We start from the raw sequence: 27,557 nt of genomic DNA, 5'->3' as shown, positions 1-27,557 counted from the left end.
AAGATCAAGCTTAAAGGTAAGTCAAGTTAAAGAAAAGGCAATGCGGGCAGGGATACCAGAAAGAACCTGGGATAGGTATCTACACACTTGTACTTTCTATTAGCGACAATCAACTATGTGGCCTGGAACAAATCCCTTATCCATCCATCTGTACAAACTTTTATTCAAATATTACTGACGGCTTATTATTTGATAAGTACTGCTCTGCAGATTCAGAAATAAAACCTACAAGTCCCTGCCTGATAGAACTTACATTCTAGTGGGGGGCCCAAATAATGAACAAGAAAATGTAATGTCTGATGGTAAAAAGGGCTATAGAGGAAGAAAAAAAGCAAAGTAGGGTAGATGGGGAGTGCTGGGGGTAAGGATGGGGTTGCTATTGCATATGAGGGGTTGGGAAAGGCCTCACCTGCAAGTTGACATTTGCACAATGACTCCAATAAAGTGATGAGGTGAAACTGTGTGGAATATTTTTAGGGAGAAAGTTCTAGGCAAGAGGAATAAGTATAGAGGCCCTAAGTTGGGAGCATGCCTGGCATGTGTGAGGAAGAGCAAGAAGGCTGTATGGCTAAGAGTGGAATGAAAGGGCAAGCAAAGGAGAGGAGGTCTGCTTATGGAAGGCCTTATGAGGCCACTGAAAGATTTTGATTTTTACTCTTAGTGAGATAGGGAGCTGCTGGAGGGTTCTGAGTGTAGGAAGGAGATCATTTAGCTTAAGTTTTAAAAGAACCACTTTTGATGCTGTGTAAAGAGTTGGCTTTGGGGTGGGTAAGATGGAAGCAGGCAGCTCAAGTGGGAGGTTGTTACGATAATCCTGAAGAGAGGAGACAGTGGTTTGGACCAGGGTGGTAGTTGTGAAAATGGTGAGAAGTGGTTGGATTCTAGAAATATTTTGAAGACAGGGCTGGATATACATTTAAGGTTGTGAGAAAGGGAAGTCAAGGATGACTCCAGTTTTTTGGCTTGAAAAAATGAAAGAATAAAGTTATTTAGTGAGAGAAGAACGAGGGTGAAGGAAGCAGGTACGGGATAGAAGTCAGGGGTTTGCTTTGGGACATCGATTTGAGATGTCTATTAGACATTCAAGTAAAGCTGTTAAGTAGGTAGCTGGACATGAGTATGGAGTTTAGGAGAGAGGTATGAACTGGAGATAACTTTGGGAGTCATCAGCTTACGCAAATAAGAGGTAGCAATGAAACAGAATGAGATCACCCAGAAAGTGAGTGAAGATAGAGAAAAGAAGAGGGCCTAGGACTGAGCCCTGGGCCATTCCAATGTTCAGAGATTGGGAAGATAAGGAGGAACTGGTGTAGGGACCAGAGAAGGGAGGTCCAGTGAGGCAGGAGGAGAATCAAAGGGAATGATGTCCTCAAAGCCAAGTGAAGAAAAAGGTTCATACCATCATCTAGTGGCTTTTTTTAAGATATAGAACACTTTATTTTATTATTTTTTTAAATTTTATTTATTTATTTATTTCCCCCAAAGCCCCGGTAGATAGTTGTACATCCTGCTAGTTGCTGTATGTGGGACGCGGCCTCAGCATGGCCTGAGAAGCGGTGCATCGGTGCGCGCCTGGGATCCGAACCCGGGCCGCCAGCAGCAGAGCGCACGCACTTAACCGCTAAGCCACGGGGCCGGCCCCATCTAGTGGGTTTTACCTCAGGAATGCAAGGTTGATTTATACAAAAATTAACCAATGTAACATACCATATTAATAGAATAAAGGACAAAAACCACAAATCATCTCAATAACACAGAAAAAGCATTTGACAACACCCTACCACCACAGATCCACAAATGGAATCTTCCGCAGATGTTAAAAGAATGGTGTAGAACTGAATGTGCTTATATGAAAAGATCTCTAAGATATGCTGTTCAGTGAAAAATTAAGTTGCAGAACAACATGACTCCATTTATGTTTTTAAAAACTCATAGAAAAAAATACAGGAAAAGTAAACATAAAAGGGTGGTAAATAATGAGCTAAACATCAATCGAAAAAAAGGAGTACATCTTGTTCATAAAATCACAGTTTAGCCCCCTCTGAAACATACGCTGGTGCACAGTCATAATTTCCATATTATCAACAGCAGCTTACTTACAACAGCAACAGGGTCATTGCTCCGGGTGGCTGCAAGACTGAAATGCTTCACATGTGTGTTGGTTTCCAAAGCCTTCGCAAAATCTTTTAGGGTTGGAATTGGGATGTTCTTGAAAGACAAATAATGTGGACCATTATTACATTTTAGTTTTCAGGAAATTCAGTCCATTAATCAAATATATTTGTACTTACTTTTTTTCATTAAAATGTATTCAGAAATTATATAAACACACAACAGTTAGTCTACAAATGAAAACAATTCAGCCTCCTCCCTATCTGATTTCTCCATTATGGTACATCTGCACAAACTGTTGACCTACAGCAGAGTATATATTACCATTTCTCTACTATTTAGGTTAAAGAAACTCTCACTATTCTACTTTTAATTATTTGTATTACAAGAATTCAACACTTGAGTATTCAAAGTGGATCCACTTTTCTACAAAGAGAGAGATGGGGGAGCCACCTCTAGTGAGTATGATTCCTGAGGGAGATGACATACTATTCTTAGTCACTTAGTTTAAGTACAAAGTATTAAGAGAGATTGACCCTACACAACTTAAAATGTAGACATGTACAGTTCTAGAAGGCACTAATTTCTCCCTTTAGTACCAAGACTTCAATTCCCTGTAGCCTGGTTATTTTCAGATTATTACTCTTGATTTAGAGACAGAGATACATGAGGATGTAATTTTTAAAAAATGAAGAAGATTAGCAATCAACTAGGGATATTAGCTTTTTCCAAGGCTTTCTTTCCTCCACTCACAGGAGGGAACACCCACTAAAGGAGCACAGAGGTCTTATTCCTTAGGTTCTTGTAATCCAGATGCTCCTTCTACCCCCAATTCAGATAAATCAAGATTTAAAATGAAGAATTTGTAATGAAGCTATTATATAATGGCCAATACCCAAGAGATAATCTGAGTTTACTCTTTGGTAATTGTCCCTATGCCCTCTGAACTCGTTTCTTCTTTCTTTACTCCAAGGAAGAACTGCATTTTTATAACCCACTAAGATCCGAGAAAGCCCACTTTTAGGTGTTTACTCAAGATAAATGAAAACATATGTTCACACAAAACATATGACTGCATGTGAATGTGTATGGTGGCTTTATTCATCATTATCCCAAACTAGAAGTAACCCATATGTCTATCAACTGCTGAATGGAGAAACAAATTGCAGCATATCCATCCAAAAGAATATCACTCAACAATACAAGGGACCAAACTATTGACGCAACAACACGATGAATCCCAAATTCATTATGCTAAGTGAAAGAAGCCACACTCAAAAGGCTAGGTACTATTATATGACTCTCTTCATATGACATTCTGGAGAAGGCAAAATGATGGGGAAAGAAAACACATCAGTGGTTGTGAGGGGCTAGAGCTGGGGGCAGAGAATGATGACAAAGGGGTGTGACATGTTCCACATCTGATTGTGGGGGTGTTTAACTGTATGCATTTATCAAAATTCATAGAACTGTACACTAAAAAAGGGAGAATTTTACTACGTATAAATTATACTTCAAGAAACCTGATTAAAAAAACAAAACCCAAAAGACTAAATGCTCTTAAAAGTAGGCAGTACTTTGGAAGCCAGAGAGATTTACACTAACCGTCTGTAGCATTTACATTTTTATATGACACTCTTTAAAAAGCGTGTCAGAAAAATACTATACTACTTTAATTTCTAAAACATGAAGGAATCTATGTTAGCATACTGTTGGGAGCAAAAACTTTACCTTTAAGTAGAAAGAATTACACTATATCAAAACTGCCCGGCTCTCATCTCAGATCCAGCTGACTGAAAGCAACTTAAAACTTTATTATGTGCTTAGCACACCTACCTTTATATTATTCAAATTAACTTCAACAAGACGAACATCATTTTCTTTAATTCTCTTTAAACTTTCTTCAACGTTGGTTGGATTTGGTGGCTCATCAAATACTGGAAGAATCGTTTCACCTTTTACCACATCTGTAGTAACAAATGAAAAAAGCAAGAGTCCCATTGGTTGATACTACTACAGTGGATGCATATATTAACTTGGTAACACATAAAAAACACACATACACACAGAGCAGAACTAATTTAAAAGTTTTTTCCCCACAATTTCTAAAATATCCTTTATGCATTAACACATATATAAATCAAATGAAATTTTATTGACTATACACCAAACATAATTCAACATTTAACTTGTTTGTAATGTATCAGCCTTCAAAAATAAATATTTTCATTACCTCTTGGTGTATTACGAGATATCTTTACACTAAAATATATTTGATAACAGAAGCTAATGATCTTATTTATTTTTAGCAATGTTTAAGATAAATTTCTAATATGATCAAAACTAACATCTCGTATCTCCATTTTCTCTGAGATTTGACTGTACTTGACTGTAAAGGCAGTAAGAATCACAGACTTGAAGAAACGCAGCCTCAATGAGAAGAGCAAGGTGATGGAAGGACACATGAACTCCTCCTCTTATGGGGAGCACTATGCAGTGGGGAGAGGGGGGACTATTAGGAAGAAGAGTAGGACCAGGGAATGGGGAGACAGAGAGGTAAAAGTGCTTGGAAGAGCGATTGTGACAAAGTCCAAAAGTTACTGCCTTCCTTCACTCCAACCCCCAATCCTTCACCATATTACACCCTCACGTAGCCAGCACACAACTATGCAAAGCTGAACAAGGACCCGGAAGCCTTGAGCCCTCTAATGAGATACAAGTGCACTTTGATGTGTGTGGCGGTCTATGAATATCTATAACAGGCAAACTTTTATGGATAAATTTTCTGAGGAGAACACCTTTAGCCTCAGATTTTCAAAGGGGCGAATGACCACAAAAAAGTTAAGAGCAACTAACATGGAAAGACTGAAAGGGTCACTGTCTGGCTTAGTTCTTCCCTTCTGCCCTCCTCGAGCTTTTAGGAGCAAAACTCATCCTAAGACAAGGTAAATTGATAATCATCCAATAAATTCCCTCTTAGAGTACTTTGTTCTTTTCAAATTCACACACACACACATGCACACACACACAGAGCATGCTGAGGAGACCAACTTAGACAAAGGTCTGAAAATTATTTTCCTGAGGACAGTTGAAAGATCTAGATATATTTAACCTGGAAGTATATGTTAAAAGAAAGTATGCTCGCTGTTTTCAGACTTATCCTGTAGAAAGAGAAGAGAGAAAGTTCATATTGTTCTGAAAGGCTGAGTTAGAAGAGGTGTACATTGCCAGGAGGCAGAATTTGGTTTGATACAAGAAAAAGCTTCCTAACAGAGCTCTGCTAAAAGGATAGAGCGGGCTCCCTCTCACGTAAGCTTAGCAAGGCAATCTTCTTCAAGATGGTAGATCATAGGGGTTGGAGAAGAGCTTCTTCATTGAATGGAAAACTGAATGAGTTCTTCCTCAATTCTAAATTTTATAAAACCAAAAGATTTCTTTCTCCACTCCACAGAATGTGTGTATTTAAAGAGCATTGATGGGCCGGCCCCATGGCTTGGTGGTTAAGTGTGCACGCTCCGGTGCTGGCAGCCCCGGTTCGGATCCCGGGCGCACACCGACGCACCGCTTCTCCGGCCATGCTGAGGCCGCGTCCCGCATGCAGCGGCTGGAAGGATGTGCAACTGTGACATACAACTATCTACTGGGGCTTTGGGAGAAAATAAATAAATAAATAAATTGTTAATAAATAAATAAATAAATAAAGAGCATTGTTCCCTAATGAAATAATGGATCCAGTCAACAGCATGCTGAAATCATTAAGAAAGGTTCATGGGGAACTTTAAATGGATGGACCAGGCTGCCGACATTTGAACTCACTGATGAATCTTAACACATTCCCCACAGAGGAATGACCAGACTCGATATGCTCCCTAATGTGATTCAATCACCACCTAGGAAGCATTCTTGCCAAAAAACCAAAAATCAAAAAACTGCACCTGAATCTGATCAAGCCTCTAGAAAATAACAGTTTATAGAAACATAGGAGATAGGGAAACACGTAAAATGATACCACAAGGTTCCAAATCCAGAATGTGGAAAATTCTACATGACAAATAACCCAGTTTCTTCAAGAAATAAATGGCATGAAGAAAGGGGGGAAAGAGGTTGAGGAGGAGAACTGTTAAGAAATTAAGAGGAACTGAAACCAAATGACAACCAAATGCAATATGTGACCCTTATTTGGATCCGGATTTGAACAAACTGACTGTGAAATGACGTTTTTGAGAGAATAGGGGAAATCTGAACATAGACTGGGTATTAGATGATATGGAGGAATTATTGTTAATATTTAAGTTTGATAATGGCATTGTGGTTATTTTAAAAGAACACCCTTTATTTGTGAGAGACACATTGGAAATATTTATGGGTGAAGTAATACAGGTGAACAAGATTTGCTTTAAAATATTCTGGAAAAAATAGTGGAAGGGGTGGGGAGGGAGGCAGATGATAGATGAAACAAGGCTGGTAAAATGTTAACAATAGCTGAAGCTGGGTGATGGATATATCGTGCTCTCTCCTATTATGTATGCCTGAACATTTCTACAATAAAAAGTCAAAAAAAATAGGGGGAATGGCCAAATTATAGAACATTCAAAAAATGGAATGTTATACAGATGTCTGAACGAGGCAGATCTATATGTACTAATTGGTGACATGATATATTGCTAAGTGATATACTATATAGCATGGATTAAAATCCTCACCATTGACTTTGTGTGATACTGAAGTTAGTTATTTAATCATTCTAAAACCTCAGCTCCCTCACATGCAAATTAAGTTCACATTAATAGAATTGTTGTAAGGATTAAATGAGAACAATTCACATTCAAGAGCTGTGTACAGAACATGGCCCATAGTCAGCATTCAAAAAATCAGCCAATAGTATTATTACTGAAAAATTAAGTTGCAAGAAATACTTATAGTATGATCCCATTTTTGTAAAAAACAAGACTATTTATGTATAACATGTATACATATATGTTTGTATAAACATAGTATAATATCTAGAAGGATATATACCAAACTGTTAACAGTTAGGGGTGGGGGTGAGGTGCAGGGGCAGAAGGCATGATGTCTGTGAATAGAGACACTTTTACTTCTGACCTTATACACTTAGGTATTGTTTAAGTGTGCCACCAAAGTATGTATTGCTTTGGTAATTTTAAAACACCCTATAAACAAATTTTTAAAAAAGCTTTGCTTTAGGCTATTTAATACTTTGCATAAAAGCATTAGGGGCTGAATAGTTCTGTGGTTTTTCCTGAATCTGATTTTATAATATACTTTGGCAGCATTGTTATGGATTTCTTGAAAATCAGTAACATTGAAAATAAAATGTCAACAGAAGCCAAGTTTGATTAGTTTTTATATTGTTTACCATTGTATTATTTAGTGACGTAAGAGTTGTTCCTATTACATTTGCTGACACATTAAGCATAAAATATTTAATATTCTATTTTCAAAGATTTTCTATGTCAATATCATCTAACTGGAATCTTAGGTTTCAAGTACATATACATAACACATTTGGTATGTATATAGTGAAGTTGCTATATGGAGAAAACAAAATATATTTAACAAAGAATTAAAAGTCACAAAGCATTATAAGTACTCACTTGAAAAATGTTCTTGGTCGACACCATTACTACTTCCCACTATATTACAGAACTGTGTATTCGTTATCAAATTGTGCATCCCAAGAATAGCTATAAATATAGAAAAAGAAAGTTAATTTTTATTTCCATCACTTTTAAACATAAAGAATTAATTTTACAACCAAATTTTCTATCCATGGTTTAACATTCTCAGGACATTTTCCTACTTAACTAAACAGAGATTTTGCAGCCAAAAGAAGGAGACAACATGATAAAAAATCATCTACAATCTCTTTCTCATCAGTACTTTGCTATTTTCCCCCACATTTGTTAATTTAGATTTCCCTACATTTCTGAATTCAGACACATAGCTGGAGCCAGCCTAACCCTAAACGTAAATCCATGCTTAGCTCCATCTGGTGGCTAAGAGAGAAAATTGAAATGATCTCCTTTTGCTCTTCATCCTTCCCACAAGGTTTTCAGGAACAAGATGTGATAAAAGGCAGATTTTCAACTTAACCTTCACTATTTTTACATTTGTTAACTCTCATATTAATTTACATTCATATTTTAGCTAAGAGTAGAAAACTAAAAGTACAGTTGAATTCTCATATTTAAGATTAAAGTGGCACCCCTCAAAAATGACACTTAGGAGAAACAAATTTGGTTTTTGTTTCTGCTGCCTTTTTGCACAAATGAGGCAGAAGCTACGGCATGCCCCTGGCCCATTCCACTCTGATGAATGCACCATTTACAAACCCATCAGTCCTCAGCCTCCCAAGGAAAAAGACACCTGCTCTTGCTGTGGTACCACACCTTGACTGTCCCTTTCCTGGGTCCTTCCTGTAGAACCATCATTGCTCCTTTCAAACATGTTACTTCTTGGGGTAGCTTGGTACTAAGATCTCCCCATGCATCATATTTTTTTCTGTCTAGGAAAATGGGTGTGTGTGGAGCTAGGTGGGGGAGATACTGGGCAGGCAATGAAGAGAATAACAGGGAGGTTTGGAGTGTTCCATATACACTTCCAAAAAGTTGGGAAAGTGGTGAGTACAGCTCAGGACTGACTGTTTCATCAGCTTTCCAGTTACCCATCTTGGGGTCTCCTGATAAAATGGGACAGCAGTGGACCCTGGAGAATCTTTTTTAGTCCTCAGATGGGACAGCTTCCAGCTGAGCCTCAGCTGATGAAAGATTTTTATAAAGATTTTCAAATATGGCAACATGGGGAAAGATGTCAAATAATACAGTAAATTCCATTAATATAAAAGTTTCACCATTGAGAAAATTTAAAGAAATGAAATCCTTTATGTCAGATTTATACGAAGCCAAATATGAGGTCACTGATTCAACAGCACTTTGCTAGGCAAAGAAAGCATTTGTATAAACTATACAGGTGTGGGCTGGTATCCCCCTCCCCTCCACACTCATTCACAAATTAATTTGTTTTAGGAGATACCTGCGAGGTCACACAATTCTGTATCAGAAGCACTTGTCAAAGCTTCTTCTAATTCTGGATCAAGAGACACTTTTTCTTCTGTAATAGTCTGTATAGGTTTCTGTTTAGGGATAAATATTTTCCCTGTAAAATAAAGCAATTTGTTAATTCCACTACTACTGCAATGAATTCATTACCATTTTACTCATCTAACAAAAAGTATTAAAAGTATGTACAATTGAAGCTGAAGGAAAAAGTCAATATAAACATCTACAATAGGGGCCAGCCCAGTGGCGTAGCGGTTAAGTTTGTGCGTTCTGCTTCGGTGGCCCCAAGGTTTGCTGGTTCGGATCCTGGGCGTGGACCTATGCACTGCTCATCAAACCATGTTGAGGCGGCATCCCACATAGAAGAACTAGAAGGACCTACAACTAGGATATACAACTATGTACTGGGTCTTGAGGGAGAAAAAAGAAAAAGACGAAGATTGGCAACAGATGTTAGCTCAGGGCCAATCTTCCTCAAAAAAAAAAAAAACTACAATAATTTTGTTTCATCTTCAATCCATATTTATAAGTTTCTTGGGCAATACTTTGCTGTACAAGTTGGAACGAAGAAAAAAAATCAACTGAGAAATTTTCCTATTTGTGGAAATAAAAATAGGCTCTTTTTGGAGTAATTATGAGTTGCTCTACAAAAACTGAATTAAAAGATACATAAGGAATGAACAAAAAATCTATAAAACTTCAAAGAGATTAAAAAAACCAGAATCTACTTTCTTATTCTTAAGCAACAAACTGTTACAGTCATGGGGGATGGCAGAGGCAATTATGATTCCAGAAATTCAAGTCCTAATTGCAAAAATTTCCTGTATGTCCTAAGTGGTATGCTGAAACTTTTGATCACTGTTCCGCTAAGCGTCAATGGACACTAACAAGGTTACCTGTTAAGAAAGTAGCTATTCTAGAAACCTAAAATCTTTATTATGTGAAAATCAGTATTTTATTACCATATGTTCAATCTTGCTTTGGGAATGGAAGGGAATGGAAAATGATAATGATCATAAGCTGACCAAACAAGCGTGTGGACGGGGTGACTAAGATTGCCTCTGGTTTCTCTCTCAGGACAGGTGAAAATTTTAACTAAGTGATCCGGAAAGGCCTATGTATGGATTCACAGAAGCGCCAATTATTTTCTTTTCTATCAGGAAACTACCAGGGGATTTAGTGAGAATATGTGGCTTGATGAACCTATGGAGTGCTCTGTCAAAAGAAATGTTTGTGGGCTTATAATTAGTGTATCGAGTGTTGTGTACTTCCTGTTCAAGGTAAATATCAATCAGTGTAACCATAAGAATCCTTCCATAATACAGACTGCCCCCAGGAGTCTGGCAAAGGCTGGTCAGGTATTTTCTGCTAAGCCCATATAAAGGATCTTAATTTCTGATACTGTATTTTTTATTTTTAGCATTTCCATTTGGTTCTTTTTTAAAAAAAGAGTCTCCATGTCTCTGCTGAAATTCCTCATCTCTTCACACATGCTGTGCACCTTGTCCGCCAGATTCTTTGGCATTTTCGTCATAGTTATTTTCAAGTCCCTGACTGATAGCACTGATATCTAAGTCATCTCTGAGTCTTCTATTGACTGTTTATTTTCTTGACTAGGGTCACATGGGTCTTAAGATATGTGACTGCGTGCGGGGCATTTTTGTATTAAAGTATAGCCTAGACTGGAGGACATGATATTTATTCGCAGAAAGGAGCACACTCCTTAAGTCAGGGCTGAATCAATACGCTCTACAGTTGAGCTGCATCTGGGCTTGGTTGCAACTTTATTTGATGCGGTTCCTCAATGGCTTCAAACATTCTGAGGACAGATCAGGACTTTCTCTCCAGCAAAGCCTGGGGTTAGAACCCTGGTGCGAGTTGTGGAGATCTCCTGAGCTGCCTGGTTTTTTTTGATGTGAAGTGTGAGAGATTTCTTCTGATGTGTAGCCCAGGCTACCAGCTTTCTGGGTGACCAGGGAGCTCTCTTTGTTTTCCAGTCCCAGCCCTTGATGTTTAGGCTTTGACAGATCTTTCAGCCCTACTCTTGCCTTGTCTGCTCTACACCCTGTGAAGTTGGGGATGGCCTGGAGGGGATTTCTCTCAGCTCTCCTGCATCTCCTTCAGTCTCTCCCAGCTGAAAACCTACGCCTCAGGAATTTTCTCTCAGCTCTGCTTCACTGCCTCTGTTCTTGGAGTAGTATCCCTAGCACTAAATGAAGACATGTAGAAAAGAATGTGGCGGGGGGGGGGACAGGTAGTGCAGTCTCACTCTGTCTCTAGGGTTACACTGTCCAATATGGTAGCCACTAGCCACATGTGACTATTTAAATTAATTAAAATTAAAAATTCAGTTCCTCAGTCACACTAGGCACATTTCAAGTATTCAATAGCCACATTTGGCTAGTAGCTACCAAACCGGTGAGCAAAGATATTGAACATTACCATCATGGCACAAAGTTCTAGTGGGCAGCACTGGTCTAGGGCTCCTCTGGATTCTAATCTATCATGTGAGCCCACACACAGTCATCAAAAGTTTGTTAAAAGTTAGGCTGATTTCTCCTTACTCCTCTCTATGGTGGTTTTCTCCTTTTCCCTACATTTCAGTCAGTAAAGAGAGTAGGAGTGGATCACCTTTCTCACGGATGGCTTGTCACTTTCTGGAGTCATTTATGTTTTGTCTCCATTATGTTTTGTTTTATGTCTGATTGTTTTTTTAAAAAACTAAGATCACACACTTATACTGCTTGTTTTGGTTTTTACGGTGAGAAGAATAGTCTCTCACAACTTTCTACATCTCAATCAGAAGTCTTTCTGGTCAAGCATTCTCTTATTTAAAAAATGGCACTAGGGGCCGGCTCCGTGGCTTGGCGGTTAAGTGCGCGCGCTCTGATGCTGGCGGCCCGAGTTCGGATCCCGGGCGTGCCCCGAGGCACCACTTCTCCGTCCAACCCGAGGCCGAGTCCCACGTACAGCAACTAGAAGGATGTGAACCTATGACATGCAACTATCTACTGGGGCTTTGGGGGGAAAAAATGAATAAATAAAAAATCTTTAAAAAAAAAATAATAAAAAAAATAAAAAATAAAAATAAAAAAAAATAAAAAATGGCACTTGGTCAATCCACAATGTATTTGTATTAGTAAGGGTATTTTTAACTGCATATAACAGAGCATCCAACTAAAAGTGGTTTAAACTGGTGCTTCTCAAGCTTTAATGTGCATTTTATTCACCTGGTAATCTTATGAAAGTACAGATTCTGATGCAGTAGGTCTGACATGGGATCTGAGGTTCTGCATTTCTAACCTGTCTCCCAGGTGATGCTGATACTGCTGATCCACAGACTACTTTTAAAGTAGCAAAGGTTCAAAAAAGCATTTTTATAATCCCAATAAGTCCACTGGTAGGTGGTTGTAGGGTGGTTCAGCAGCTCAATGTTGACATCAAGGATCCAGGCTCTTTCCATTTTTCTCTTTGGCTACAATCAGCATGGAGGCCTTTGCTCTTCAGTCCATCAGTCTCAAGATGACCTTTGTAACACTAAGTATCAAGTCCTCACTCAATAAGGTCAGGACAGGAAGGAAGGGCACTTTGTCAACTGTCAACTTTTACAGGGAAAATTGTCCTGCAGATTTCTCCTCTGGTGTCATGGACCAGCACTGGGTCACATGTCTATGCCCCAGCTGCAACAGTGGTGAGGAAGACAAGCACCTGGCATTTTCAGTCTATTTCAGAGAGAGGTTCTTCCAGTAAGGAAGAAGGGATTTGTGAACTGTTGCTGAATAGGCAACTATAGAGTTTGTCCCAGTATTGAACCAGATGAAGTAAGTACACTTCTGTGCTCTCTTAATTCCCTGTTCATTTCACTATAGCTCCACAGACACATTCAGCATGTTTGTCTTCTGTGAGCTTTTCAAGGGCATGGCCTATGTTCTGTTCATCCCTGCATCCTTGCCTAGCACACAGTAGGCAATCCAATTTGTTGAATAAATAATTTGGTGATCACCTCCAGTTCAACTGTCTCATTTTATAACGTATAATTTAAATACCTGGTTCAAAGTTACACAGCAGAGTTAACACTAGAAGGCAGCTTCCTAAACTCTTAACCTAATGCTCCTTCCAATAAACTGGTGGTTTTCAAACTTAACATTTTAGCAATGGACTTTTCCCCTCAAACAAATACCTATGTAAATGGTGGTATGCATAATTGATCTCCTTAGTATCAAATTTTGGAGTTCTGATGATTATTAGATAATCTTTTATTATTGGTTCACAGACTAAGGCAAATCTAAATCATTACATCCTAATAATTCCATAGTACTTTTCTCAGTGCTTGATATTAAAATTAAAGCGGCATACAATTCAGGTGGCATGCCTTTAATTGCCATTTCAGAATAATTACATTTTCCTGAGCTCAATCTCACCGCATTTTCAACTGTCTATGGCAGTGGTTCTAAAATTGGCTGCACATTGGATTCACCTGGGAACCTTAAAAAAATGCTGATGTCCAAGTCCCATCCCCAGAGATTCTGATTTAATTGGTCTGCTGTGCTGTACGGAACATCTGGATTTCTTAAAAGCTCTCTAGGGATTCTAATGCATAGCAGTCAACGTTGAGAACCACTGGATTATGGTATTCACTTACTAAACAAAACTACACAAGCTATCAAATAGCTGCCCATGCCTTATTCTAGGGACGAATGGAATCTAAAGCATTATAAAAATTTTAAATGTTTATTTTTGTAATCCTCATCTACATTCCATAAAGGCATTGTTCAAATCTAATTTTTCCCCATACACAAACTTCTGCTAATACTTACAAATACAAAATGCATCTCATCAGAAAAAACAACAAAGCAAAACACAACAAAATTTCCAAGGGCTTATGAAAATTCTTCTGTGATTATAGAATTTTGCTCTATTTTACACAGCTCTGAAATAGTTTGGTATCTCTTCTGGCACTCATCTTTATGATGATTTGTCTGTATGTAGAGATTTTTATTTTGGAGGTATTTAGCCTATACAGTATTGTGTTTTTAACAATATGAAAAGTAATTACTTCATATTTCTTCATGACTAGTTTAACACTATGTTGTAATGTGTATATACAAAATCTATTTATAGAAAGCTAAAAGAAAGGAAAATTAATTTTGTAAGAAAGGATAAAGTAGGCAGAACTGAAGTTTAGTATTATGAGTACAAAACCTAAGGGGATCTCCCCAAACTGATTTATAGATTCAAACAATTCCTTTTAAAATCTCAGCTGACTTTTTTTGCAAAAAGTGACAAGGTGATGCTGAAATTCATGTGGAAATCTAAGGGACCTAGAATAGCCAAACAATCCTGAAAAAGAAGAACAAAGTTGAAGGACTTATACTTCTCAAATTCAAAACTTAATACAAAGATAAATGTAATCAAGGCAGTGTTATGGTGCACAAAGAAAGATATTTAGATCAATGGATTAGAATTGAGAGTCCAGAAATAAACCCTTATTTTTATGGTCAATTGAATTTCTACAAGAGTACCAAGACAATTCAATGAAGAAAGAACTGTCTTTTCAACAAATGGTGCTGGAACAAATGGGTAGCTACAGGCAAAAGAATGAAGTTAAACCCTTACCTCATACCATACACAAATATTAATTCAAAATGGATTACAGACCTAAAGGTAAGGTGCTAAAACTATAACACTCTTAGAAAAAAAATATAAGAGTAAACCTCCATGACCTTGAGTTAGGCAATGGTTTTTTAGATATGACATCAAAAGCACAAGTGACAAAAAGAAAAAATAGATAAATTGGACTATATAAATATATAAATTGGACTATATCAAAATTGAAAACTTTTGTGAGGCAAATGATACCATCAAGAAACTGAAAAGACAACCTACAGAATGGAAGAAAATTATTTCAAATCACATATATGATACGGAACTTCTATCTAGACTATATAAAGTTTATCAATAATAAATGAATTGACTGATTGATGCCAATCAGTAATTTTGAAAAACTCAATTTAAAAATGGGCAAAAGATTTGAAGAGACATTTCTCCAAGGAAGATACACAGATGTCTAATAGCACAGGAAAAAATGCTCAATATCACCAGTCATTAGGGAAACGCAAATCAAAACCACAATGCATTACGACTTTATACCTACTAAGATGGCTATAATCAAAAAGATAGACAACAAGTGTTGGTGAGGATGTGGAGAAATTGGAACCCTCATACACTGCTGGTGGGCATATAAAATGGTGCAGCTACTTTGGAAAACAGTTAGGCAGTTCCTCAAATTGTTAAACACAGTTACCATATGACCCAGCAATTCCACCCCTAAGTATATACACCCAAGAGAAATGAAAAATGTATCTCCACAACAACCTGTCTACAAATGTTCATAGCACCATTATTCATAATAGCTAAAAAGCAGAAACAATCCAAATGTCCATCAACTGAGGGACAGATAAACAACATTTGGTATATCCATACAACGAAATATGATCTAGCCATAAAAAGGAATGAAGCATCGATACATGCTCCAACATGGATGAAACTCCAAAACATTATGCTAAGTGAAAGAAGCCAATCATAAATATACGTTGTATGATTCCATTTATATGAAATGTCCAGAATAGGCAAATTTAGAGAGACAGAAAATAGATCAGTAGTTTCCAAGGGCTGGGAAATCGAGCGAGGATGGAAATTAGCTGCTAATGGGTACGGGTTTCTTTTTGGGGTGATGAAAACGTTCTAACCTGAAGATTGTGGTGATAGTTGCCAAACTCTGAGAATATACTAAAAACCGCGGAATTGTATACTTTAAATGGGTAAATTTTATGCTGTGGATTGCATCTTAATAAAAATGTTCAAAAAAACCACTAAGAGGCTAATGTATTAAATATAGGTTTTTCTGTCTTCCTGAGTAAAATTTATAATTGCCCCCTAAAATGTAAAGGGGAAAAAAAAGATAATTTTCTGAGGTACATTGAGTCAGACAGCACGCTTGTGCTTCTTAGTGAAAATCAGCTGTTTTCTGAGAAACGCAAAATTAGCAAACTGCTGGATTGATTCCATATAACAGAAAATGCCTTTCTAAATATGTATCCTAATTTAAGTTCATCTTATATCAGTTAGATTTAAGTTTAAAATCTTCATGACTATAGAATGCTGACAACTATAATAGATCTCTTTTATAATGGGTAGTTTGGTTTGTGCCCTCAATGTCTTGCAGGATGGGTGAAATGTCAGGCTTCTATTGGATGCAGAAATATTTTGTAGGGGGTGTGTGTTTGTGTTTGCAGAGAGTAGGGAAATGCACAACAAATTGGATACTACTTTTATCCATAACCATCTATTAACAAATTTATTAGTAGTTCACTTTACTATGATCATCTTGATTCTTTTTTTTTTTTGGTGAGGACGATCAGCCCTGAGCTAACATCCATGCCGATCGTCCTCTTTTTGCTGAGGAAGACTGGCCCTGAGCTGACATCCGTGCCAATCTTCCTCCACTTTTATGTGGGAGGTCGCCACAGCATGGCCTGATAAGCCATGTGTAGGTGGCGCGCCGGGATCAGAACCCCAGCCACCAGCAGCGGAGCACAGGCACTTAACCACTACACCACGGGGCCAGCCCCTGATCATCTTGATTCTGATGTGGTTTTTTGTTTTTTAAATCATGGGTTATTTCTTTAAAGAAAACTCAATCTCATTCTGATAAAATGATTTAACAAATATAAAGGAACTGGCATATCGTAAACATAATAGATACGTGTTAATTCTTTATTCTTATTTCTCCTGGAATTTCTTGCATGAGAGACAGAGACAGATACAGAGACATAGAGACAGAGAGAGTTTTCCAAAACAAACAACCCAAGAAGATTGAAAACCATATAGTCCCAACTATCTGTATTAGTGGTTCTTCAACTCAGGGAATGAGGATTGGCTAGACATGGATAGTGCTGAAAAACCTCCGCAGGTGATTCTGATTCTTACCTACTCAGGTTGATAAGCACTAATCTGTATAATCATAGTTCTGAAAAGATTAGGATGAACTATCCTGGACTGATCTAACTTTACTTTTCTTCTCCTTGAAATATGGTCAAAAACCCCACATAACTTTTAATATTTGTATTTATTTCAAATAACATAATGTCTGAGAAAACAGCTACTCATTTTTATCCTTTAGTAGACACCAATCTATCTAAATGACTTTAATATCCTTATTTAACATAGCAAAGTCCAAAACTGGAAATTTTTTAAACTGAAATTACAATTCTTCACATTGTAGCAAAATAAGAAAATAAGCAATGACCAGACCAGAAAAAAAATCTCTCAGACAAGTATGAAATGACATGCCACCCCCCTACCGCCTCCCAAGTGAAACTAGACAAACAGAAACAGGGCCATGACTCTTGGTTGCTAAGAATGTTAAAATAGTTCAGCAATGTTTCTGAAACTACAAAATGGCAGCTAAGGAAATAGAAGAAACGAAGATATGAATTCATAGAACAGTAACTTAAATGCATGGCATTTATCCAAACCCATGTTTGTGCCAAGAGAGGAAAAAAAAAGGAATATCTTGCCAAGATCCTTGCTATTGTCACAAAATCAGTAAGAGATACCATGAACCACGTTAACAATTTCATTGCCAGAATCTTTCTTCACCAGTCCTCATCTCTTCTCCTCTGATATCAAGCTACAGCTACTGCAAATGTTAAGAATTATCTTAGTCATAGCTCCCATCCTTGCTGAGTACATAAAAAGTATAATAACAAGAAACAGAGATGGCTTTTATTTATTTCATTCCTACAGAGGTGAAAGGCCCTAGCTAATTTTACTGTTTGTTTATAAGCTACTTTGTTTCAGAAAAGATTTAAGGCAACCAGGCCTTAAATAACCTCCAAAGGGCTTTGGGATATACCTTTTGACAGGAAGCACACAAACCTCAAATCAACTAAACTAAAGGGTAAGGGGCAGAGCCTGAAAAGGCATTTTTGTTTTTACCCAATGATACACATAATACCTGCTCAACACTGCAATATGATCACCAATAAATGCTTATTTATTCAACAAATGTTTAGCGGGTTTGTGTACACTAGATAATGAGCTAGAAAGACACTAAGGAAGATAAGAGATTCTTTACTACTGTGGGGAGATATAATTCTGGAGACTTCCACTTCTGGCCACGATGGAGTAATAGGAACAGGATTTACACATATGCTTGAAACAATCCTCAAAAGGACGAAATATATGACAGAAGTTTTCAAGACACTGATGATCAGGCAATAAAGGACAGTGATCCCTGAGAGATGAGAAATGAAAGTGAGTCCTATGATCGCTCAGATACTGCCTGGAGAAAGCGCCCAGGCTGTAGCACCAGGAGCAGGAACCCAGGCAGGGCTTGGTGAACATTCTGAAGCGAGGAGACGGAGCTGAGGTCCAGAAAGACCAAGGCGGCCAGCATTTGCAGGACAGAGTACTGGAGAGCAGAGAGTTACACAGAGCTCGAGCTCTAGAGATCTGTAGACGGCTGCCTTTCAGTATTCAGCAGAGTACTCATAAGCACATGTCTGTGATGAAACTACCTTGGGCCAAGGAAAAAGCCATCTGAAAAGATTACAGGTAAAAGTGCCTGTGCTCATGCAGGGCTGAGAATAGGACCTGTTCCCGCCAGCCAGACAGGAAAACCTCATAATTCACAGGGCACTAGGTAGGTTGCCTCAGCAGTGGAGAAATAATTAGCCCCAGACCCACCTAACACTGCTCCAGTTCCACCTAACAAATCTTAAAGCAAGAACCTAAAGGATCAAACTGTTTCCAAGGAACTTAAATGTGTCCCAGAATGAAACTCAAGAATATTTATAGGGATACCAAAATATCCAGCACCAAACAAATTAAAATTCATAATGTCTGTATCCAATAAAAAATTACCAGGATGCAAAGAAGCAGGAGAATTCGATCCATAGGGAAGAAAAAAAAAATCAATCTATCAAAACTGACTTAGCAATGACAGGTGTAAAATTAGCAGGTAAGGATATTAAAACAGTTATTATAATTATATTCCATATGTTCAAAAAGTTAAGTAGACACACAGATGATATGAAAAAAAAAAAATAGAAGAAAAAGGGAACAAAGAACTGATGGGACAAAGAGAAAAGATATACCATGCTAGCACTAATCAAAAGAAAGCAAAATTGGCTATATTAACATCAGACAATGTAGATTTCAGAGTAAAGACTATTACCAGGGATAAAGAACGTCATTTCATAATGACAAAATTGTCAATTCATCAAGAGGACATAACAATCCTAAATGAATAAAAACTAATAACAGAGCCTCATAGTATATGATTGTGGAACAATTAAAAGCAGTATTCTATAGTATGTAAATTATACACAGAGATGTGGGAGGGAAAGGAATATTCAGAGCGGGTATGGTTATCCAGGGACAGTTTCCCATAAAACAAGGTCTTAACATGAGTGATGAACAATCCATCTGGCTGACTCCTTATCCCAAAGGAGGAATGAGTGAATCATTCAAAGGACACAGTGACCAGACAGAAAAGGAGATGCTGGGATCTGCATGACTAATTTAAGTAGCCCATTTCAAATAGCTTCAGCGTCTCGGAAGACCACTTTTTGGAGGTATAAAAGGGACATTTAGAATTCATAAGATGGGCCGGCCCCGTGGCTTAGCAGTTAAGTGCGCACGCTCCGCTGCTGGCGGTCCAGGTTCGGATCCCGGGCGTGCACTGAGGCACTGCTTCTCCGGCCATGCTGAGGCCAAGTCCCACATACAGCAACTAGAAGGATGTGCAGCTATGACATACAATTATCTACTGGGGCTTTGGGGGGAAAAAAATAAATAAATAAAATCTTTAAAAAAAAAAAAGAATTCATAAGATATGAGTACAAAAATAAAAGCCAGTCTTTACCTTGAACTTAATGGAAATCAATTGCCCACTAGCAGTTATATAATCCTGTAGATTTAGGCAGGTTATAACCACAATGTTTCTGGTTTACTGATAGTAAACCAGCTCTGCCTTTCCTTCAAAGAAATCATGTACTCAGCAAGGCGAGGGAAGCTTCTTTTAGTATAAGAGGGACTACCATAAGTTTTCTGGAAAGCTAAGGTAATTGTGAATAAATAAGTTGGAAAGTATATGAGAAATCCTTAGTTTAAGACAATCTAGTTAAATTCACCTTTAGGAAGCAGGGTGGGGCATATGAGATTCGTGGGAAGGAAACTCAAGGACATTCCTTTCTCAAGGAGGGGAAGGGAAAACAACAAAAAGCATAGCTGGCTCTAGCCCGGGGGCCAACAGGGAGAACACGTGTGCTCTGCAAGGAAGGGAAGAGCCCAGCCTGGGTGAGTCAGCAGCTCAAATGGAATTCGCTGGCACACCTGAGTGTAGGGTACAAGGTGCAGCATGGCTCTCATCCATCCATAAAATAAGGGACACTCAGGAAAAAAACCCTACTTAGGCTAGGTAAGGATGAAGTGTGATACTAGAAATGAGCAGGAAGACTCCTGGCAAAGCAAAGCAAAGCAAGAGGATAGTCAACACAAAATATTAAAGACTAGGGCAAATTATTTCCCCAGTGTCAAATTCATGGCAAGGCTCTATGCCTTATCTTCTTGGAGAAAGAATATTCAAGATACGTAAAAATATGATGGGAAATAATAACCAGCTATATAGTCATCACTCTGCATCTTCACTATTCTTAGGAATGAGAAAGAGCTGGATGAAGATGCTCTTTTACCCTTGTCTTTGTCTATGCCTCAGTTAAATATTTTGTAAAATTTCAAGGAGAAAAAGGTAAAAAGCTTCCTAACATTTTAATATTATATCTTCAAGTAAAAAGAATGTATATTAGAATTATGTTATTGTTTTAATCTTCTTAAACATTTAGTTTCTCAACATTTTGAACATAGTAGACTCAGAGGAAAGACATTTCCTTTCATCTTTGCCAAGATTACTCAATACCACGATACCATTCCTACTATGAGTTTGTTGGATTTAGATGAACTTAACAGATGTATATATATTGTGTACTCTACTGTAAAGAATGCACTTAGGGCCGACCCCGTAGCTTAGCGGTTAAGTGCGCGCGCTCTGCTGCTGGCGGCCTGGGTTCGGATTCCGGGCGCACACCGACGCACCGCTTCTCCGGCCATGCTGAGGCCGAGTCCCACATACAGCAACTAGAAGGACGTGCAGCTATGACACACAACAATCTACTGGGGCTTTGGGGGGAAAAAATAAATAAATAAAATCTCTAAAAAAAAAAAAAAAAAAAGAATGCACTTAAAAATAATCCTTAATACATCTTTTGTCGGCTGTGCCTGACTAGATGCCTAATACCTTCTTTTTGCTGTTAATAAAACTACACTATTAAAAGCAGAACATTTACTAGTATGTGATAAAATGTCCCCCAAAATGCATCAAAGACAATGCCTTGAACTTCACTTAGTTAGGATTAATTCCTCCTTCTCAGATGTTGACATACGCTTTCAAGTCTGTAAAATGTACAATTATAAACAATTATTTCACAAATCACAAAATAAAATTATTGATTTATCTATATATAAAACTCTCAAGTGTCCTTAGTCTGACAGGTCTTTTTCTTTTTTTTTTTTTTTTTAATAATTTTATTTGTTTATTTTTTCCCCCAAAGCCCCAGTAGACAGTTGTGTGCCACAGTTGCACATCCTTCCAGCCGCTGCACGTGGGACGTGGCCCCAGCATGGCCGGAGAAGCGGTGCATCGGCGCGCGCCCGGGATCCGAACCCGAGCCGCCAGCAGCGGAGCGTGCACACCCAACCACCAAGCTACTGGGCCAGCCCTGACAGGTCTTTTTCAAACATTGAGAGATGATCTAGAAAGATGAAATTTGGCAAGAGTACATGGTTTTTTTTGAGGTCAAAAGGAAAAATCCTGAAATATCTAATTTTCGGTTTTATGTAGGATTCCCTTTGTCATGCCAGTTCCATGTAATTTTAGCTCCAGAAAGAGGGTGTGCCTTTAAGTGAAAGAATAACAAATAATTATTCATCATTTAATTAGTCTCAGAATATGAGAAAGTAGTTGACTTTAATGATTGGATAACTATTCCTTTTAGTGGTTCCCAATTTTTTGTTAAAAGAAAAAAAACTGAGTAGTCATCTGATCAGTCTTTAAAAATAATTTACAGTGAGATCACTATGTGATTTTGGCATATAACTTGGAAGGAGTCCAAGGAACTAAGTGACATCACTACAACATTCTCTGGCACAGAAAGCTAAGACTGCCATCAGTACTAACTCTGAGACCAGACATCTTAGTATGAAAAATGATTTAGTTTAGAAACTAATGGCACATTTTACGGATTCTAACTAGTCCAAGTACATCAAAAAAAGTATAACGCTTTTATTTGTTAACAGAGGTAGGTTTGCCAACTGTTTTACAAAAAACTAGGAGAACCTCTACTGTCTGGGAAGGCATCCTCAATCTGAAAGTCTATTGCCTCTGAAATAATCTATTAAGAAATTTGGGACTTGACCCAGGTGTTCAGGGTAAAGCATCATGGGAGAGGCATCTGAAAAAAAACAAGCTTTGGGGCTGGCTCAGTGGCATAGCAGTTAAGTTCAGCGTGCTTTGCTTCAGTGGCTTGGAGTTCCCAGGTTCAGATCCTGGGTGCGGACTTACACCACTCAACAAGCCATGCTGTGGTGGCGTCCCACATAGACAAAATAGAGGAAGATGGGCACAGATGTTAGCTCAGGGACACTCTTCCTCAAGCAAAAACAGGAAGATTGGCAATAGATGTTAGCTCAGGGCCAATCCTTCTGACCAAAAAAAAAAAACAAGCTTCTAAATTTTCAGAGCTAAGGAGGGGAATTCACATTTAGCTTAATTGGGAAGTATGCTAATAAGATGTAGATGAATTATTCTGCCTTTTGGAATGTGATTAAGATCTTTGGAATGAGACCCAAAGAAGGAAGGCATATTAGTGGCTAAAAGTAACCAAGGCTAACTGATTCAAGGATGAAAGCCTAGGGTGGATTTGAGAAGATTAGAGCTGGCTTTTAGCTATATTTCAAAGTAGAGCTCTACAACCAAAGTTCCCCAATTGTTGAAGATGAATTCGCCCTTCTTCAGGTCTACGGCATTGTAACAGGGCTTTTAGGGCTTGACCCCACCCAGGCTCTGGTGGTAGTATTTGCTTCCATCAGATGGATTGCTAAAACTCAAAAACTCATCTCTGTAGTTCTGAACCACTCCATGACAGAGAACGGAAATGTCTTGTTTGGTAATAACATCACCATATGATCCTTTACAATGATTACACTATAAAGGAATTTTTCAGTGATTTCACTATATCCATTAACAAATTTGATGCTCACAAAAACTATATGAAGTAGGCAAGGCAGATACTCAGACCGTATGACTCCATTATATAAATTTCAAAACAAGTGAACTAATCTATTGTATTAGAAGCTATTATGGTGGTTACCTTCGAGAAGAAGAAAGAGAAAAGTGGCTGGGAGGAAGCATGAAGGGACCCTCTGGAGGTGCTGATAATGTCTTGACTTGGGTGATGATTACATATGTGTGCTTATTAAATAATTCATTGATCTGTATCCTGATCTGTGCATTTTCTCTAAGCATGTTACACTTCAATACAAAGTTCACTATTTTTAAAAATGCCATGGTCTTCATCACTGCATCATAGCTGCCCATAAATAGTATTTAACAGACATATAGAGCTAAAAAAAGGCAGTAAAAATACTGAATGTATTAAAAAAAGAAAACCACTGATTGTGAATGCAAAATTACCTCTTTTTTTTTTTTTTTATTGGTGAGGAAGATTCACCCTGAGCTAACGTCTGTGCCAACCTTCCTCTGTTTTGTATGTGGGTTGCTGTCACAGCATGGCTGACGAGTGGTGTAGGTCCACAACCAGGATCCAAACCTGTGAACCCCAGGCCGCTGAAGTGGAGCAGGTCAAACTTAACCACTACACCATGGGGCTGGCCACAAAATTACCTTCTTTTTAATTCAACTACTTTCACTTATTTCACACTCATCTAAAATCTAAACTAAGAAATAAGAAAAAAAGATTTAAATATATAAAAGGAAACAAAAACTATTACACTACAGTTCAGAATATAGCATTTTCTCCTTACTGTCATCCATATTCTTCACACTATTGTTTCTCCCCTCTGATTTTTTCTTATTTTCCACAATTCTTCTCTACCTTCTTGCCCACCTCCTCTAATCCTCCAACATCTTTTCCTAGGTAGCTGCAATTATGAAACAAGAGCATAGTGGGAGGCTTCCTGGGTCAGCTTAGGACAAATGCAGCTCTCTCACATCACTTATTTTCTCTTCTTGTCCTCAAATTCCATAGCTTTTTCTGCTATCTCTTTTTCTCATATCTCTCCCTCTTGTTTCTACCTACATTTTTCTTCCTAATTATACCCCCAGAATCCATATTAAATATACATAATAGTAAAAGGTCATCAACCAATGTTTATTCCCATAAAATTATGTTTTCCTATATAAACAGGATTGAAACTATAAACATGGTGTTACAGGTATGGCTGTACAGATGGAAATATAGCCAGCAGTCTTCTCTGTGACAAATACTGATGAACTGATGCTTTTGCCTATCTTTGTGATTCTCCATACTTCAAAACTATGCACTGGTTTTCAGTCCTTTTTCTGGCCCCAAACACCTGAGGGAGATGACATTCCCATCTCTAACAGTCGTGTGATGGTTAAATTTATGTGCCAATTTGGCTGGGCATAGTGCCCAGATATTTGGTCAAATATTATTCTGGATGTTTCTGTGAAGGTGTTTTTTGGATGAGATTAACATTTAAATCAGTGGTCCATAATGTGAAGCCATAATGTGGTGGGCCTCATCCAATCAGCTGAAGGCCTTAATAGAACAAAGACTGATCCCCCCTGAGCAAGAAGGGATTCTGCCAGCAGACTGCCTTTGGACTTGAACTGCAACTCTTCCCTAGGTCTCCAGCCTGCCAGCCTATCCTACTAAGTGTCCACAATCACATGAGTCAATCCCTTAAAATAAATCTCCCCCCTCCTCTCTACACACACACAAATACACACATCCTTTTGGCTCTGTTTCTGTTTTTCTGGAGAACCCTGACTAATACAAGTAGCTAAGGTAGTGATGCTCAACTAGAGATGAGGGGAGGTGGGGTCTACAGAAAGAGCAGAGGGGTTGGGGATGCTAGATAATTTTGAAAAGGCCTGGTGCAGACTTTGCGGAATACCTACTCACAAGTCATTCACTCGCCTTCCTCTGTTACAGAGGCTAGAATGCTAAAATGAATTTTCCAGCTTCCCTTGCAACTAAGGGCAAGGTAAAATTTTACCAACTAAGGGGTCACCATGTGACAGAGTTGTGGCCAAAATTCTTGATAAGGGCTTCCTTCCTAAATAAAAAGCTAAATTCACTAGGAGAAAGCACTGTGCTCTAACTGTTCTCCCTGCCTAGACTACTAAGGATTCAGAAGTAACAACAGTACCTGGGAGAGCTGATCTTCAGCTCTACTACTGCGGCCACCATTCCTCAGTGTTCCGTGCATGATATCCTAAATAAGAGTGCAAGTAGAATCTGGCTTCTTAGGCCACTCTGTATTGAAAGCTGAGAATCTTAACCTACTTCATCTAAGTGTTTTTATACGTGAAACTTAAAAAAACATAGTTGTACTCAGTCTCCACTGAGGCTACCTAAGGTCAAACTCTGCAATGGGAGGGACTTGGACTAGAAAAATTTCCCAAACGTAATGACTATGAAGCATTGACGATTATAACTATGAATTACTAAGGAAGGCTGTAGGATATCCTTTAAAGAGTCTTTGAAAATATGGCCTGAATTATTTTATGGCATTCCACTTTAAAGATAGGAGCTAGAATAAGCAGTGCTTATACATCATTTGCATTCTGTGAATTTAAAATTTTACCTCAGCACACTTTTAAATTTGTTACAACAGAGAACCAAAGAGAGTTACATACAATCATGGTGTAAGAAAACCTCACTAACAAATCATTAAGAAGAAACTTATTAGCCAAGTTGATGAAAAACATAAATGAAGTGCCAATTTATCTAACAAATTTTTAAGTCAACAGTGTCATAATCTCTAAGGCTACCAATGATGCAACTCAAAAAATATTATTTTCTCCAGACCTACCCATAAAAAGAAAAATCAAGTGCTTTCAAATAATGACTTCAAAAGTCTGTGTTTACCTTTTTTTTCCCCAGTGTAGGGCACATAGTCTTCCCTGTCCTTATGCTCCAACGCTTCCTTCTCCAGATACGAAAGGAGGTGCTCTCTATCAAACGGCCCCGTGGCGGACTTGGATGTCTGGTTCTTCTGCCGGAATCCTGCAGGCAGAAGGGCATTCTGCCAGAGAGAATGAATCAGCCATTACGACCACCAAGAATGCCAACGCTATAGGCTTTCACAGATTACCCATATAAGAAAGAATTATCGACTAGAAAGTGATACAGGCATTAAACAATTTGTCACAGGATTTTAGGGCAGTTATGTAAAAGTGTTCCAAACAAAGTTTTTTTATTAGGTAGAATTCACTTATATTATAAAAACAGGCACATACACATTTTCTTCAGAAAGTATTCTACTAGGAGGAAACACTCTTTACTTTTTAAATGTCTTGGGATGGTAATAAATATTTTTCTTAATGCTTAATAACTGCTCAGCATATATGTGTACACAGAAAATAATTCTATTACAAAGAATGCTAAATGACCGTATATATCATATTCTTTCATAATGACTTCTATTTCACTGTCAAGACTTTCTCATGATAAAAACATGCATACCATACAGTAGGATATCAGGAGATTAACATTTACTTGTTTGTCTTTAAATACAATGTGAAAGGTTCAACTTCTGTGTGTATGTACGTATATACACATCAGCGCTGGGACATATTTGCAGCAACCACTTTATTATTCATGCACCAAGGCACCCCAAGATACTCACAGCAAGAGCTATGTCTCTGGGTTTCCACATGGGTACAGTCTTTTTTGAGTGCATGGACTGACTGAGAGTGGGGCAATGGTGGGAAGCAATGGATTAAAGTTGTCTCCTGTAGTCCCTACTCTGTATTTTCACTAAGCCCGGGAATGACAAGCAGTGACTAGACAATGTGAGCTCCATCCTTTCGTTAAAAGCCAAAGAAGTGATATTGCCTTGTCTCACTATTCCTGAGTATTCTTTTGCTTTGAAAATGGGAGGCAGCCAGAGAAGGCACACAAAAGGGCCAACTCTCTTTTGCAATACCTCCCAATATTGGCAGTGATGCTCAATCTCATGGATGTTACAATTTTT

The 27,557-nt window shown here is 38.1% G+C and overlaps 1 protein-coding gene across 1 annotated transcript in view; it reads right to left on the bottom strand.

The window, feature by feature from the left end:
* TMOD3 (tropomodulin 3) overlaps positions 1 to 27,557 on the bottom strand; it is a 72,098-nt gene that overhangs the window by 11,116 nt on the left and 33,425 nt on the right. Inside the window, exons 3-7 of the mRNA XM_058541584.1 lie at positions 26,450 to 26,606; positions 9,166 to 9,288; positions 7,728 to 7,817; positions 3,949 to 4,079; positions 2,101 to 2,208 (exon numbers count right to left, since the gene is read on the bottom strand). Of these exons, the coding sequence (XP_058397567.1) occupies positions 2,101 to 2,208; positions 3,949 to 4,079; positions 7,728 to 7,817; positions 9,166 to 9,288; positions 26,450 to 26,606 (609 nt within the window). The remainder of the gene's footprint in view (positions 1 to 2,100; positions 2,209 to 3,948; positions 4,080 to 7,727; positions 7,818 to 9,165; positions 9,289 to 26,449; positions 26,607 to 27,557) is intronic.

The sequence above is a fragment of the Diceros bicornis genome, chromosome 5 (assembly GCF_020826845.1).
Source record: "Diceros bicornis minor isolate mBicDic1 chromosome 5, mDicBic1.mat.cur, whole genome shotgun sequence".
Lineage (NCBI taxonomy): Eukaryota > Metazoa > Chordata > Mammalia > Perissodactyla > Rhinocerotidae > Diceros > Diceros bicornis.
This window is presented reverse-complemented; position numbering and strand designations above follow the sequence as displayed.